The 16596-nt window shown below is 37.3% G+C and overlaps 1 protein-coding gene across 1 annotated transcript in view; it reads left to right on the forward strand.

Annotated features, from left to right (window-relative positions):
- Window positions 1-16596, forward strand: part of LOC124287966 (probable C-mannosyltransferase DPY19L1) — a 51246-nt gene that overhangs the window by 10868 nt on the left and 23782 nt on the right. Inside the window, exons 3-4 of the mRNA XM_046724469.1 lie at window positions 14721-14808; window positions 16271-16408. Of these exons, the coding sequence (XP_046580425.1) occupies window positions 14721-14808; window positions 16271-16408 (226 nt within the window). The remainder of the gene's footprint in view (window positions 1-14720; window positions 14809-16270; window positions 16409-16596) is intronic.

The following is a 16596-nucleotide window of genomic DNA, read 5'->3' on the forward strand; positions in this document are numbered from 1 at the left end:
AAAATGCATATTTAATAAGGCAAACATATTTTACATTTTAACAATCTAAACATTGATGAATGCAGATGAAGTCAATATTAAAGAAATGTCCAGGGAATTGTCATTTCCTATTCGTCCTAGCTTGATGTTTTAGGGGGTTTAGTTTATTCCATTTTTCTGGAAGCTTCAAATAGTTGATCTAAGTAATTAAGAAAAACTAGACTAGGATTTCATTTTAATTTAATTGTACACAATATTCTTAGCTGACTATTGATTTGCATTCTGGTGGGGTCAACAATCTGGTACTGGTTGACATTGTCGCTGTGGAATCCATTATTCTGCCAGATGTTGCTATCGTGGAAATACCCCTGGGAAGATGCATTTAAGAATTGATCGTCAGAAGCCACTGGTTGTTGAATAGTGTGATAAACAGGATCTGGTGGTCAGACTCACTGACTTGGTAGATAGTCCCAAGATAGATGCTGATGATGTCAGTTACTGGATTGTCTGGTCCAAACTTGCCTGAAGTCTTCTAGCTTGACCATAGCTTAATGTTTTTCATAAGTGTCTAATTATTTTATTACTTATACAGGGATTGGGATAGAAAACTTTGACAATGGGTCATTTTGAGGATTATTAGCTATTTTCTGAATTTAGAATGGGCCACTGCCCTTGTATCAATAGTAAACTTCAAAATTTTAATGGGCCATTTTTTATTCTAATGTACAAAATGGCCCATGGCAGCTGCCTTTCCCAATCCTTGCTTATATTCCACATATTTGTATTTGTATGTAAGCAAAGAAAATCAATGAGATTAGTCTCAATGTTTTTAACTGAAAAAGGTCATATGTTTATATTGTAGGCAAAGTATTGCGCTGTGACTTCACTGTATCTAATTAGGCTTCATAGAAAATAGATAACAAATGGGTAGGCTTGAACGTGTTGAAAATATTTGCAGTTAAGGCAGGTAGCAAAAATAGATATTGCGACATGAGAAATAGTTGATAGGTCCTTTGACCTACTGATACATGTTTCTTTAGCTGATAGGAACAATGCATATGATTACAAACCTTCAACATTTTGTCGACAGTTTACCAGCTGCATTTATTGAATGTATTTTATCAATTTTCGGTTTAACAGCTATTTAGCACAACAGTATAAGTCCTGCCTGAAAATATAGTACCAAATATTGTCACTATGAAATCATATTTATATTCAGCCATTTCACTTGTTATCATTCTGAACTCAAGAATGCAAGTATTCATGTTCTTGGCAAAATAGAGCACATACCGGTATAATCATATATTAGCCAACCAGGCAAGATTAAAATGTTAAGTGGCAAACGTGCTAAACCATCAATAAAAACATCTACCCATGTGAACACTATCACCACCATCATGACAGTGCAGAGTGAGAGATTCAACTCGTCAGACAGGATCCTTGACACTAGGGACTGACAAGCCCCAGGCTGTTTACTACAGGAAAACAGTGACAACAATGATTAAGCTGAAACTGTTTATGTGCATGGCTTTCTTTCATTAAGAAAGAAGTATGATTTATGAATAATTGACAAGATGGACAAGTTTTGTGACGGTTTAGATATATTGCTTTTCCTTTCAATAATATTTGTCATCATTTGAAAAAGAGAAAAATATAATTAAAAGATCATCTGAAAATAATGTGTTGCTGATTTCACCTTGTGCTTGGTGTATGAATCTGCAGATAAACAATTTCCAATAAAACAAAACCCATATTTTGAAGAGCAGTGAAATTTATGTAAATACAACAGATTTGTCCATTTTTGTACTGAGTGACATGCCATAATTATACCCCGCTCTGAAAGTAGCGGGGGTATATAGCGTTCATTCTGTCCGTCCGTCCGATCCGTCCGTCCGTCAAAACTTTGTCAGACATATCTCTTAAAGTTTACATGCTAGGTTCACCAAACTTCACACACATAGTAATCATTACCCATTGATGTGCCTTTTGCTATTTTAAAGTTTTTTCAGAATTTAGTTTTTGCTGTTTCCATGGAAACATGATTTAGGCTGTGACTATGAGGATGTCATCTTGTCGGGACAGATCTTCCAAACTATACATGCTAGCTTCATCAAACTTGGTACACATATCAAGCATGATCCCTAGATGTGCCTTTTGGGGTTTAGATCCAGATATGAATTGTATTTTTGCTGTTTCCATGGAAACCACGACTTAGTGCCAAATGTGTTTGATTATTTTGTCCAGAGCATATCTCTTAAAGTTTACATGCTAGGTTCACCAAACTTCACACACATGTTAATCATTACCCATTGATGTGCCTTTTGCTATTTTAAAGTTTTTTCAAATTTAGTTTTTTTTGCTGTTTCCATGGAAACCACGACTTAGGCTGTGACTATGAGGATGTCATCTTGTCAGACAGATCTTCCAAACTATACATGCTAGCTTCATCAAACTTGGTACACATATCAAGCATGATCCTAGATGTGCCTTTTGGGGGTAGATCCAGATATGATTTGTATTTTTTGCTGTTTCCATGGAAACATGACTTAGTGCCAAATATGTTTGATTATTTTGTCCAGAGCATATCTCTTAAAGTTTACATGCTAGGTTCACCAAACTTCACACACATGTTAATCATTACCCATTGATGTGCCTTTTGCTATTTTAAAGTTTTTCAGAATTTAGTTTTTTGCTGTTTCCATGGAAACCACGACTTAGGCTGTGACTATGAGGGATGTCATCTTGTCGAACAGATCTTCCAAACTATACATGCTAGCTTCATCAAACTTGGTACACATATCAAGCATGATCCCTAGATGTGCCTTTTGGGGTTTACATCCAGATATGAATTGTATTTTTGCTGTTTCAATGGAAACATGACTTAGTGCCAAATGTGTTTGATTATTTTGTCCAGAGCATATCTCTTAAAGTTTACATGCTAGGTTCATGCTAGGTAAATGCAAAATGTATTTGATGGTGACCTGACCACGGCATATCATACAAACTATACATGCTAGGTTCACCAAACTTAATTTTTCCTTATCCTGACTCATGCTCTTTTTGCTTGTCTTCTTCTTCTTGCGAACATAGTGGAACACTTGTATCTCCCTAATTGAAGCTCCTTCAATTTAAAATCACTAATTAGTATTCACCACGAGTTACCTCCTTTCCACAAGCGGGGGAGCGAGAGCCACCTCTACCCATGTGCCTCACTCTCTCCTTCTTAGCCCAGTGAGCTGGGCGTGAGGCGCCTGTGTCTCCGACACACTATATCCTTTGAATTATATTTAGTTAGTTACCTCGTATAGACATCTATAGAGGTTTAGCTAGTATCCTTCAGCGATTATATATTGATATTTAGTCGTTTTCTACAGTTTATTCACGGGGCCGTGTTTGTTTGTTTCAGTGGATTCGTTGATGAAAATTCTGTACTATTGCAGATTCGTTTTTATGCTGCTGCTGATCCGCCTTTAATATGATGTGCGGTAGCCATGTTTATTATATTCACATTGCAGTTCGCGGTACTAATTTATCAATTCTACCTTTTTATTAATATTTACTTTGCGTTTGTACGCGCACAGCAGATAGATTGGCGTATGCAGAGTCTAGTATGACTGATACACGGAACCCTCGCCAGTCTACTGCTGTTGGCCGACTCCCCTCCGTGTGGTGTTCGCTAGAGTGGTGGAGAGGTGTGGGGCGTAGTCCGCCATCTCAAAGAAGCATCCTGCTTCCCCAGACATCCCATCGTCGCAGCAGAAGACTAGAGGTTTTCTACTACATCTCAACAACGAGACCGTTCCCATCGAAGTTTTGGGCCTGTATGATGATCAGCCGGTCATCATACGGATGTACATCAAAGATTGACCCGATGTCGGCACAGATCAGCATGCAGCCTGATGTACCAAGCGCAGATATCGCGATGATGCGTCCTGAGGGTCCCATCATTACCAACACTCAGCGCGCAGGCGTCGCGCACAGGGCAGCGTCGACCTCTGAGGAAAATCAGCGAAGTCTACTAGGACTTTCTCAGCGAGATTGTTCCAGCCGATGACCTGGACCTCTCGATGATCAGCTGATCATCATCCCGGCGTCATATACAAGAAGCGACCGGTGACAGCTACAGCGACATCAGCAGAGATCACCATGCAGCCTGATGCCTCTACACTGATGTCGGACGATTTTCGGTGGACCCCTCCATTAACACGCCAGATAAAGCACCGGCGACCTGCGTCGCAGACCATCCAGAAGACATGATCGACAAATTATGAACATCATGGAGGACCAATATCTCGCGGTAGCAGGGTCGAGCCAGCGAAGGCTCCAACGTGAACAACACCCAGAGGCACCCCGTCAGCGTAGCAGCCAGGGCGATGTCACCTTGCGAAGGAAGTCCGCGGACCACCTTGGCGAAGGACCTAGATGTACAGCCTTAGCGAAGGCCTTAGCGAAGCGGAAAGGACCTAGATGTACAGCCTTGGCGGAAAAAGAACCTAGATGTACAGCCTTGAAGGACTTGAAGGCAGGATAGATCATCACCTTATGCGGTTTCATCCCTAGATGTGGACTCGGACCATCAGACATCCGCGGAAGCCTTGCGAAGGTCATATCGTCGTTCCCCGGACGGGGCGCAGAGGAAGCTTCGGCGAAGGCATCTTGTGAAGACACCTGAATCAGATCATCATCATCTAGAAGGACATCGAGGGACTATACAAGAGCTTGCGAAACTATCAGCGTTCCCCTCACAAGTCTCGAGAAGATCAACCCATAGACAAGTTGATCATCGATATCAAATATAAGAACTACAATGCGTATATTGGTTCTGTTGAATCCATGGCGAGGCGTATGTTAAGCTGGCCTAAATAGATCTAGAGCGATCAATTAGACACTTATCACCAGACTTAAGTAACCACGACTTCTGAATATGATAAGATGATCCATGCGGACCCTACTTAGGCAGGCGGCTTAGCCGATCCACATCCTGTTAAACACAGAGGCTGTTCCGCGAAGCAAAGCTCATATATATATTTATATATATATATATATATATATATAATCGGGCTTTGACTTCGACACCTTAGCGATGGTCGCGAAGGCTAAAATAACTCAAGTCTACTTCACCCAGAAGATCTAGAAGGGATACTTGAGAACTTAGCGAAGTCTCAGGCGTTCACCGAGGAAGTCTCCTCAAGGTTTCCATATACTAGCCACTTTCGTCATATATAGCTACTTTCGTCAGTCCGTTCAAGGCGTCGCATAAGTTGATTATCAACTGTATGCCAGATGCGATCTATAAGCCTCTGTGAAGATAATTGCTCAGGCTATTTACAACACAGAGCGTCGCTGTATTATTAGTCAGCGACATTTCATAGATCTTCACAGAAATCAACTATTCATTATAAATTGCTAATATACAATCCCGGACGGCGATCACGATTATCTACATGCGTGACCATTACGCATATCTGCAGACACAATTCAATATCGAAATTGAACAGCAGCCTTGTTACAGCGAGTATAACTCTTAATGCGTCAAAGTTTCTGAGAAGAAATATGTACAACAAGTTCAGCGTTAATTCTACAATTATGGCGATACATTCATGTATACAGTCTACAAGCTCACAACTTGCAAGTTGTTTATACCCTTATATATAAGGAAGTCGAATTATATTCAAAACTGAAATTACTTTCCGACAACCAGGAAAATAACCTACCCAGCATAAAATTACAGGCGAGATATTTTGGCGGAGGTTTCAGCGGTTACCATTAACCCTCGAAACCGTGGTCACTTTCGGATAACCGGGAAGCTCACGGTGAAGACCGGCGTTTATGCTAATATCAGCGGCGACAAGAATTTATTCAAGGTGGGTTTTCCGCTACACGGTGACATCACAGCGGGTATTATACAGAATCAAAATGCCTTGTTCTGATTGGACCCGAGGGACAGCGACCTACACAGAGGTCGATCTCTATTCACAGTTCAAGACTTACGTCACAAGTGACAACTATATATCAGTGAGCGAGCAAGCCTCATTACAGTCCAGTTAACCTGAACATTCATGATTAGACTGCCTTTCTTCAAGTTAGAGACCTCCCTGTCAAGTTAAGGCGAGGGATGCGGCAGTCAGGCGATTTTACATAAAGTTCAGCGAGGACAGACACACCTGGTTGTGCACCTACATCGTCAAAGGACTTAGCGGCGAATTACCTGAGCGAAAGATACAAGTGGATCTAAATCCACAGCGTTTCAGACTACAGCTGAATTTCATCAAGCGACTAACACAACTAGATGGTTAGTAAACCTACTAAACTTCTGTTTGGAGAATAAAGCGGAAATTTCAGCCCAACCTGGGGATATGAATATAGTGCTCCAACACCTCACAAGTGAGGTTTATGAACAACGCCTGGATGACATACTTGGACCCCATGATACGATGATTCTATCAAGATGGCCAGCAAGAGCACTGTAAATTTATCTCCACCAAACCAAACAGGAGGAAAAATGCAACAGATTATTTCCTCTATCATCAACTTCATGAGTGAAGTCTCATGTACTATATCTCCATTTGGATCAGAACTGTCATACTCGTGCATATCGCGGATGGACCTATTCCGACCCTCCATGAGCTTAATACTCATGATATTATAAGCTAACTTCTACAATTGTTCTACACAAATGTGATTGAAATAATGGAGGGTTTATTTCTGGAAATCCGATATGGTGGTTGCAAACCATTATCTGAGAGATATCACCACGAGGGCGTCTCAGGTATACACCAATTCGATCCCATGGTCCTCGCACAACAGCTGACAGTTCCTCGGAGAAGATAAGTCAATCTAACAGATTTTTACTTATCTTATAACAATACTAAATAGCTTCATGCTATATATAATTTACTTAAGTTCCTTTTATCATCACAGTACTATGATTATTACATCATACAATATATAAGTTAACAACTCTACAGAGTTTGTTATTATATATATTTACCTTAAGTTATTCATATCTTAAAGAGTAATACTATGGTTACATGATAAATGCATTAGCTAACAAACTCTACAGAGTTTTTGGCTATTTTATACATAGCTTAAGTTAATTAAGCTAACAAACTCTGAGGAGTTTACTATTATATAGGTAACTTAAGCTAATTATACCTTAAGCATAGTACTATACTCATATTATTAAAATATATTGGCTAACAAACTCTAAGGAGTTTTGCTATTATATAGGTAGCTTAAGCTTATTCATATCTTAAGCTTAGTACTATGTTTATATCATATAAGTAGATTAGCTAACAAACTCTAAAGAGTTTTTGCTATTTGGCTTAAAGTATCATCATATTTCTAAGCAATATGGTTATATTATAACATGTATTAGCTAACAAACTCTACAGAGTTTTAGCTATTATATATGTAACTTAAGCTTATTCATATCTTAAAGCAGTACTATGTTTATATCATATAGGTATATTAGCTATCAAAACTCTAAAGAGGGTTTTGCTATTATATATTTAAACTTAAGTTTCATCATATTTTAAGCTTTATGGTTACATTATAACATGTATTAGCTAACAAACTCTCTGGAGTTCTTGCTATTATATATGTAGCTTAAGTTTTCCTTCATAAGCTCAATACTAGGTTTATATCATAGCTAACAAACTCTAAAGGGTTGTTTTAAGCTATTATACAATTAGCTTAAGTTTTCATCATATCTTAAGCAGTATGTTTACATTATAAAGGTATTAGCTAACAAAACTTCGTGAGGAGTTTTGTTATTATATATATATAGCTTAAGTTTCATCATAACTTAAGCTCAGTACTATGTTTTTAACATAAAAGTATATTAGTTAATAAACTCTAAGGAGTTTATTTTGCTATATACATTTAGCTTAAGTCTAATCTTATCTTAAGCTTAGTACTATGGTTACACTATAAACATATTAGCTAATAAACTCTACAGAGTTTTTGGCTATTATATATGTAGCTTAAGTTAATAATATCTTAAGCACAATACTATACTCATATTGTAAAATATATTAGCTAACAAACTCTCACGGTTTTGCTATTATATATGTAGCTTAAGTTCATTATATCTTAAGCACACTACTATACTCATATTGTAAAATATATTAGCTAACAAACTCTCACGGTTTTTGCTATTATATATGTAGCTTAAGTTAATTATATCTTAAGCACACTACTATACTCATATTGTAAAAATATATTAGCTAACAAAACCCTACAGAGTTTTGCTATATATATGTAGCTTAAGTTAATTATATCTTAAGCTCAGTACTATACTAATATTATAAATATATATTAGCTAACAAACTCTACAGAGTTTGGCTATTATATATGTAGCTTAAGTTAATTATAGCTTAAGCACAGTACTATACTCATATTATAAAATATATTAGCTAACAAACTCTACAGAGTTTGGCTATTATATATGTAGCTTAAGTTAATTATAGCTTAAGCACAGTACTATACTCATATTATAAAAATATATTAGCTAACAAACTCTACAGAGTTTTGCTATTATATATGTAGCTAAAGCTTATTCATATCTTAAGCTCAGCATTATATCTATATCATATAAGTATATTAACTAACAAACTCTAAAGAGTTTGCTATTATATAATTAGCTTAAGTTTAATCATATCTTAAGCTTAGTACTATGTTATATCTTAAAGTATTTTAGCTAACAAACTCTAAGGAGTTTATACTAGCATATTAACAAGCTTAAGTCTATTAGTCTTAAGCATTGTATTAATGTTATATATACTTTATCATAATAAGTACATGGTAATAACCTTTTATATGGCAGCTGATAAGTTAGCAGCAGGAATTCATCAGTTCAGTGCCTTTATGAAGTTCCCATAGGGTTATTACAATCATCACAGTTCAAATCACTAATTATTAAAATCCAAAGTATTAGATATTCCCACCTCCGTTCCGTAGGATGCTACAAACAAAAGAGCATGAGTCAGGATAAGGAAAATATGTAATTTTTGGAGTAAAATTGATATTTTATACTTATCCTGACTCATGAGGTCAGCCCTCCCATCCTCCCAAATAACACTTTGGATTTCCCTGTAAATTCAAATGTTGGGCTCAGTATATGAGGAGAGAGTGAGGCACATGGGTAGAGGTGGCCCCTCGTTCAGCTTGTGGAAAGGAGGTAACTTCGTGGTGAATACTAATTAGTGATTTTAAATTGAAGGGAGCTTCAATTAGGGAGATACAAGTGTTCCACTATGTTACTTAAGAAGAAGAAGACAAGCAAAAGAGCATGAGTCAGGATAAGTATAAAATATCAATTTTACTCCAAAATTACATTTACATGACTGAGGGAGGGCAAGTGATAGAATTAAGGCCATATGTATTGGTAAAGCAAGCATTCTAGGATTTTCTTCATCAGTACCAGTTGATAAGCAAAGATTTTAAGCGCTGGGAAGGAGTTTTAACATAATCATAAAGGGAGGTCGCTCTATGTGAAGGCATCTACCAAGGTCAACATTATACAAGTGCCTCAATGAAATTGCCACTTGCAATCATCAGGTATTAAGTTAATTTACCACGTATCACAACCACAAAAAAAATCTGAGCGCATACTGATCACTGGTATGACATGCCATTATAGCTCTGGACTTCCTTGATAAGTAATGGAGCTCTTTGTCAATTATTAGTCAGGCTCTTGTAAATGTCTGGCTGTTCAAGCTACTGATTCAAAGGTATTCTGCACCTACTTCTACAGCAGAAAGCTTCACAGGCCTTGTAATCTAGAAAGTCAAAAACAGCATACCGGTATTACAACAGCTGGCATTTCATTAGCTATTTAATCTTTGACATCACCATATGGTGAGATTGATTTTAATATATAGCTTTCAGTTTATCAGTTTGAAATATTTATCATGTTTGTGTGAAGAAGCATGGGGTGTACTGGGAACAAAGGCAAAAAGAAACAGTAATTTAGGGTTTGGGTTATTTAACAGTATTTCAATATGTTGTGTCTTGTCTTTAACCCTTTTAGGGGTGATGGGGAAGCCTAGTGGTTAAAACATTCCCTTGTCATGCCGAAGATCTGGGTTCTATTCCCCTCATGGGTACAATACGTGAAGCCCATTTCTGGTGTCCCCCGCTGTAGTATTGCTGGAATATTGCAACAGCGTAAAACTAAACCCACTCACTTTATCCATTTTAAGCTAATGTCTTGCAGTTTACTTGTTTGATGCACAGTTGTTTAGAAGTAAAGAAGTGCATTCAAGAGAACAAAGCAATACTGCTTTAGTGCTTAGGCAGCACCATATAGGATGCTGTTGATCACTGGATTGTCTTATCCAGTCTTGATTATTTACAGACTGCCTTATAGCTGGAATATTGCTGAGTGCAGCGTTAAATAACAAACCAACCAGCCATATAGGATGCATATTTGCATAAGATACACAAAATAAATCACCATTACCCAGCTGGTTTGAAGTTGCTTATTTACAAATACTCATGACAAATGTAATAAAGGTATTACAACACTGTGTGTTAGTACTCAAACACCCTTTTCAGTTTGCCCTCCTGTTCTTTACAAATGGTTATTTGCCGATCAAACGCACGCAGACATTAATCGATATGAAATCTGCTGCACTTGATAATGTGCAGATCATAACTGGTAACAAACTTATTTCAAGATTTGTTATTATTGGCTCATAAATGTTCAATAGATACAACCCTGTGCATTAACAATATATTGAATACCCAAAATATATATATGGCATATTGCCAATAATGGCATAGTGGCTAAAAAAATAGCTTTAGCCATGTTTACTGATAAATTATTTTTCTACTTTTCATTTAGTTATCGAAAACCAACTTAGAAAAACCTTTGTCTTAGCTGTTATGTACTTAGAAATGTTTTGAAAATCGTTGGAAATACGGTCTTGGCTTTTGTTCTCTTGCAAATGCAATATTTGGGCAGCACTCTGAACAAAAAGAAAATAATTGCTTGGCTTTAGCTATACCTGCTGTAACTATATTTCAATTGATTTTTTCCTGATTGTATTTTTTGTATTAGTCTGTCTTGAGTGTCTCTGTGTGAAACTCATTCACAGTGTACAAGGTGAGATGTTTTTTATACAAGACAGGTGATTTATTGCTGCATTGATTCTATCGTTGCAAGATGTGGACAAGATCCCCAGATGTGACCATGATGAATGTTCAATTGTCCCATGTGGTCCACATTTAATGAATTGATCCTTACAACTATTGACGTTTTTCACTGCTTGCTGTCATTTCAAATATACTACTCAGTATTTTAAGTGAATATTCTGAATTCTTATGGAATTTGTGACTCGTTGAATGAAGATTATGGTTGGAATTGGTCTCAGCAATTGATGCTTCTCATAAGAGGCAACAAACGAGATTGGGTGGTCATGCTCGCTACATTGACAGGGGTGGACTGACTGACTGAGTTTAGTTTTACGCCGCTTTTAGCAATATTCCAGCAATATCACGGCTGGGGACACCAGAAATGGGCTTAACACATTGTGCCCATGTGGGGAATCGAATCAGGTCTTTAGCATGACCGAATAGCGCTTTAACCACTAGGCTACCCACCGCCCGACAGGGGTGGAAATAACTTTAATATTGCTAGTGTACACCGGTACAGTGGCACATGTAAAATCAATTGCCCTGATAATTTTTCCACTATTCCGGATGTTTTCTTGTTGATTTTTTAAATAAACAACATAATTAACATTGGAAAGTCAACTGGACACCGGTACAGTGTGATATACAAATTTGCTTGCCCAACAGAAAAAACACTGGACTCGGGCGTCGGGCAATGGGTTTTTTCCACTCCTGATTGAAGTTAATGTTTTGCATTGGCAGAGCCAAGGAGAGGTTCAGGGGGTTCATATGTTGCCATGCACTGTTTCATCATGTTTATCTTCATTTCAGTTTACAAAATGTAGATGTTCTATAAGTAGCTTAACATAATCATGATAATAAATGTTTTGGCATTCTTAGCGACAGTTGAGTAGCATAGTATGGATTCCACACCAGGTGTGCGAAATGGAGATCTTTTATCATGTTTGTTGTTGAAATTGGAGTGTATTTTGACCTTCTGTAGGTTTAGCTGAAAGTAGCATCACATCAGCAGACACTGAAATATTTACCTAGAATATTTAAAGACCAAAACAAATTATGTCTGTTTCCAGTGCAAACAAGCAAAAGTAAATTCAGGGCAAATCCAGCTGGTTAGGAGTCCATTTCTGGAACATTGTCATTATTGAGTAAATAGTCAAATCATAACTGACAGGTGGATCTTTTATTGATCTGTTAATGCTACATTTGCACTTCACATGGAATCATAAACTAAGCCAGTATATCGATCAAGTTTTAGCATGTTTAGAGATGTTAATGTTATTTAAGATTTGTTTGCGCTGAAACTAGTGTTGATGTAGAAACTGTCTGTCAAGTGTTGATTTCAACTAGTGTTAGTGTTCATGTCTTTTTGTTTTTCATTTTGTACAAGCATGTTAAGGTTTTTGACAACAAAGTACAAATGTGGTGGTAAATAGGCCTCGGACTATAGGAGCAGAACAATTCCTTACTCCTGGTATACTGGGACTCTCTATTATCGCGACTCTCTATTATCGCGACTCTCTATTATCACAGGTCTTCTATTATCGCTGCACATGAAAACATCGGACAGCACAAACACCACGCCCCTCATCGGCTCTTTACACATGCAAATTACGTAAAAATAATTCATCGCTCTTGAAAAAGTGATTTATTTCATTGGAATGTCATGTGTAATGGTAGAATTATTAAAGTATTCACCTTTGCAGTAACTTCTGGAACATTCTGAAACTAGTATGCCCCAACCGCCATTGCATTTTGCATAAATCAAATCTTACTTCGTGAAGAATAATCCTGTGACAACTACAAGGTCATTTGCATATTTTCCGTCTTAAAACTATTACAGGAAGTGACGTATTGTGCTACTTCACCCTCCACACGGCAGCAAATTGTATGGCCCATTTTAAATTATTTTGTTACGTAATTGTTACCTTGTATCCAAATTAATAGAAGTTTCAGATGTTTTTGGTTAAAAACAATGATATTACTAATCGTAATGAAATTCCTAAATAATTTTTAATATTAAAACTATATAGATTCATTACTTGTCTTTAGTAAAAGTTTGATAGTGTCATTTGCTTGTACCATGTGCTATAGAAATGAAGATTAAACATCAACCAACCAAAATATATATAAAATGCCAAATGTCAGTAGGAGTTCATAATCCCCATAGCGACAACATTACTACCGCGATAATAGAGGGTCCCAAGATACGCTATACTACAACTGAAGAAAACAGGCTCTGAAATTCTACTAGGACAAGAACAGTTAAATATTCAAGGACTCACATTTTGTTGCAGACAGCCTCTTGAAAAGCTTAAATTGTTTTACTCCCATAGTGATGTACCACATGTTATATTTGGGATTACACTTCTCAGTAAAGTACAGATTTTAGTACTTTTATTGGGTTGAGTTGCATACAGGATTTGAACCCACACCAGGGCTCTAGAAAAGGGCTGTATCGGCGTATGTACAGATACAAAATAAGCATGATACGGTAGAAAAGAAGTTAGAAAACACCACAGCAATGGTGCACTGTCTTCGAATCATTTACAGATGTATATATCTGAAAAGTTATTGCTTAGGGTTTTCCAGTACTCCAGGGCCCGTTTCCATGAAGCTCTCGTAAGCCTAAGTTCTCGTAACTTTTCTCGTAGCGTCGTACCTCCTATGTTACAGTATAGGAGGTACGAATGCTACAAGAAAAGTTACGAGATCTTAGGCTTACGAGAGCTTTGTGAAACGGGGCCCTGTATTGCAAAAATAAGGAGTACGTACTCCTGATGTTGAAAAATTATCTGGAGCCCTGCCATACCTTCAAAGTCAGCTGTCTAACCCACACTGTGACACAGCCACCGCAGCTTCCCATAACGATAGCAGTTTTTTTATATCAACACGATTAAGGAGATTCACTGACCCTTGATATTTGCGCCTGTGTAATTTGAATCTAGGGACCCCTGAAGAAGAGGGTTATGACGAGAGCCCACTGACTCTCATGCTTAATCGTGAACACTGGATAGTAACTATGTGATGCATACATCATACAAGCATGTGTTGTCATTGGAGGATCGGGCCGGGGATTAGTGCTTCTTGAGGAGCCTTCTCTCTCTAGTCCCAACCCCTAATTTATTTATACCTAGGTTTCTTTTTTCTTAATGCACATTGCATGTGGTAGACCTGGATTTAGCGATATGAAGATACTGGCATTCGATTCGGAATACCTTGCTCTTTAGTTACTATTTAAAAAGTCTCTTTGATAGCAAGTAACAGTGTAAATTTTATATAACCGTCAATTTCTAGTGAACATTAACATTTTTTAGGTCAACGATACATATCACGATACGAACAAAAGTATCGATATATATATCGTCAGATAAAGTATCACAATTATCGATACTCCGATATATCGTCACAGTTCTAATGCATATAGACCTGGATGATCGAAATTCAAATGTACATAAAAATTACTACTGAATATAATTAATGACATGTTGGCTTTGCTTATCTCTCCGCACTGAGCATATAATATAAAAACATAATCTGAAACAGACTTGATGATGACAATATATAAGAAACTTTTTTTATTAATGTGTTATCTTGCATTGTAGGAATCACATTGCCACAATGTTTGAGAAGGACCGCCACTTCTCCCATCTGTCCACACTGGAGAGGGAACTGGCCTTCAGGACCGAGATGGTAAGGCAAATGACAGAAGGACAATCTTCTTGGACAATTTCTGCTTTTATTAAAAAATGTTTCATTCATTTATCAATGCTATGGTATATGAAATTGCCAATGTTACAGAAAGAATCTTGTGGATAAAGAGTCGTCAATAATGTGCAAAGTGTGGTGTTAACCGCATGTTAAACAAGAAACTCATTATTCCCAGGGAATGAGTCCCAATACATGTTACACAATTTAGTGCATTCGATACTCCAAGTATAATAGTTGCAATTTTAAGTTTAGATTTTAAAACAGTGTGCTAAACTGCTTTCATCAGATGATCATTGTTCTACCAGTTGCCACCGTTACATTTGACTGTAGTCGCATGACTGAAGCATGAACGATTTCTTTTTATGATACCGATCATAACCTAGATACTCTTTCTATCATCTTACCACAGTCGTATGCTTGGCTCTTTTGTCAAATGGAGCTCTTGACTGAAACAGGAAAGTGTACTTGTGTTCAGGGATAGAAATATTTTTTTATCAAAGTGTGCCTTCGGGCACCAGACAAATATTTTAGGTGTGCCTTTCAGAAAGTATTCAGATATGTATGGTATTATTCAGTTTGGAAAAAAATAATTGTTTTGGGGATTAAATGACTAAATGTGAGTTATGTGTCTAGAAAAATTAGGCGTGTCAAAAGGGCACAGAGAACATATTTCAGCCGTGCCATTTCAATATTTACTGTGCCATGGCACACTACTATATGGGGTATTCGAACCCTGGTGTTTCTGTTTTTGTTCCAATGTTCTGTTTTCACAGAGGGGGTGGTGGGGTAGCCTAGTGGTTAAAGCGTTGGCTCGCCATGACGAAGACCCGGGTTCGAATCCCCACATGGGTACAATGAGTGAAGCCCATTTCTAGTGTTCCCCGCCGTGATATTGCTGGAATATTGCTAAAAGCGGCGTAAAACCAAACTCAGTCAGTGTTTTCACAGAGCTGTGACTGCATCAAGTCACCTTTTTATCATCTTACCACATCTTACTTCTATCTTCTTTTGCCAAATGGAGTTCTGGACTGAAACAGGAAACTCTTCTACCATGTTCTAGTGTTCTGCTTTCATCATGTTCATAGTTCTTTTAACGAATAATCATAGTGCTGCAGTTATCTTCACTTCGCTGTCAACTTGAGACATTTGTAAGCTGTGACTATTAAGGTTCCTGAGAGGCATATAGAAGTTTGTATTCAAGTATAAGACAAAATATTATGGATGTCAACTTCTTCTTTATTGTATACACAACGTTTCTGAGCTTATCCTTGCCCCTTCTTCAGGTGACATTACATCTAATTCATTCACCTGAAGAAGAGGCAAGGGGCTCTGAAACGTTGTGTAAACAATAAAGAAAAAGTTGACATCCATAATATTTTGTCTTATATATGACTGTTAAGTTAAACGGGTCTAAGGTATGACATGGTTTGATGTTAATTTTCAGGGTTTATATTACTCATACTTCAAGACGTTGATCCATGCGCCGTCATTCATGGACGGCCTCAACGAAATCATGTACGACAATGTCACAGAGTATCCCCAGACCATCAACGTCCTCAAAAGATTTAACTTGTACCCAGAGGTAAGTACACAGCTCAACTTTTGATACAAATAGGTGAATTGAGATGGGGTCTGAATGTGACAGATTGCTCAAATATGTCATCAAGCAAATAGACTTTCTTTTTAGATCTTTTTAGAATTGAAGCATGGGCAGCTAAATAAACATAAATACACTGTTCAGTACATTACTATTTTGTCAAACATTGTCTA

This window comes from Haliotis rubra, unplaced genomic scaffold (assembly GCF_003918875.1).
Source record: "Haliotis rubra isolate DU_JTF1 unplaced genomic scaffold, ASM391887v1 Scf41, whole genome shotgun sequence".
Classification (NCBI taxonomy): Eukaryota; Metazoa; Mollusca; class Gastropoda; order Lepetellida; family Haliotidae; genus Haliotis; species Haliotis rubra.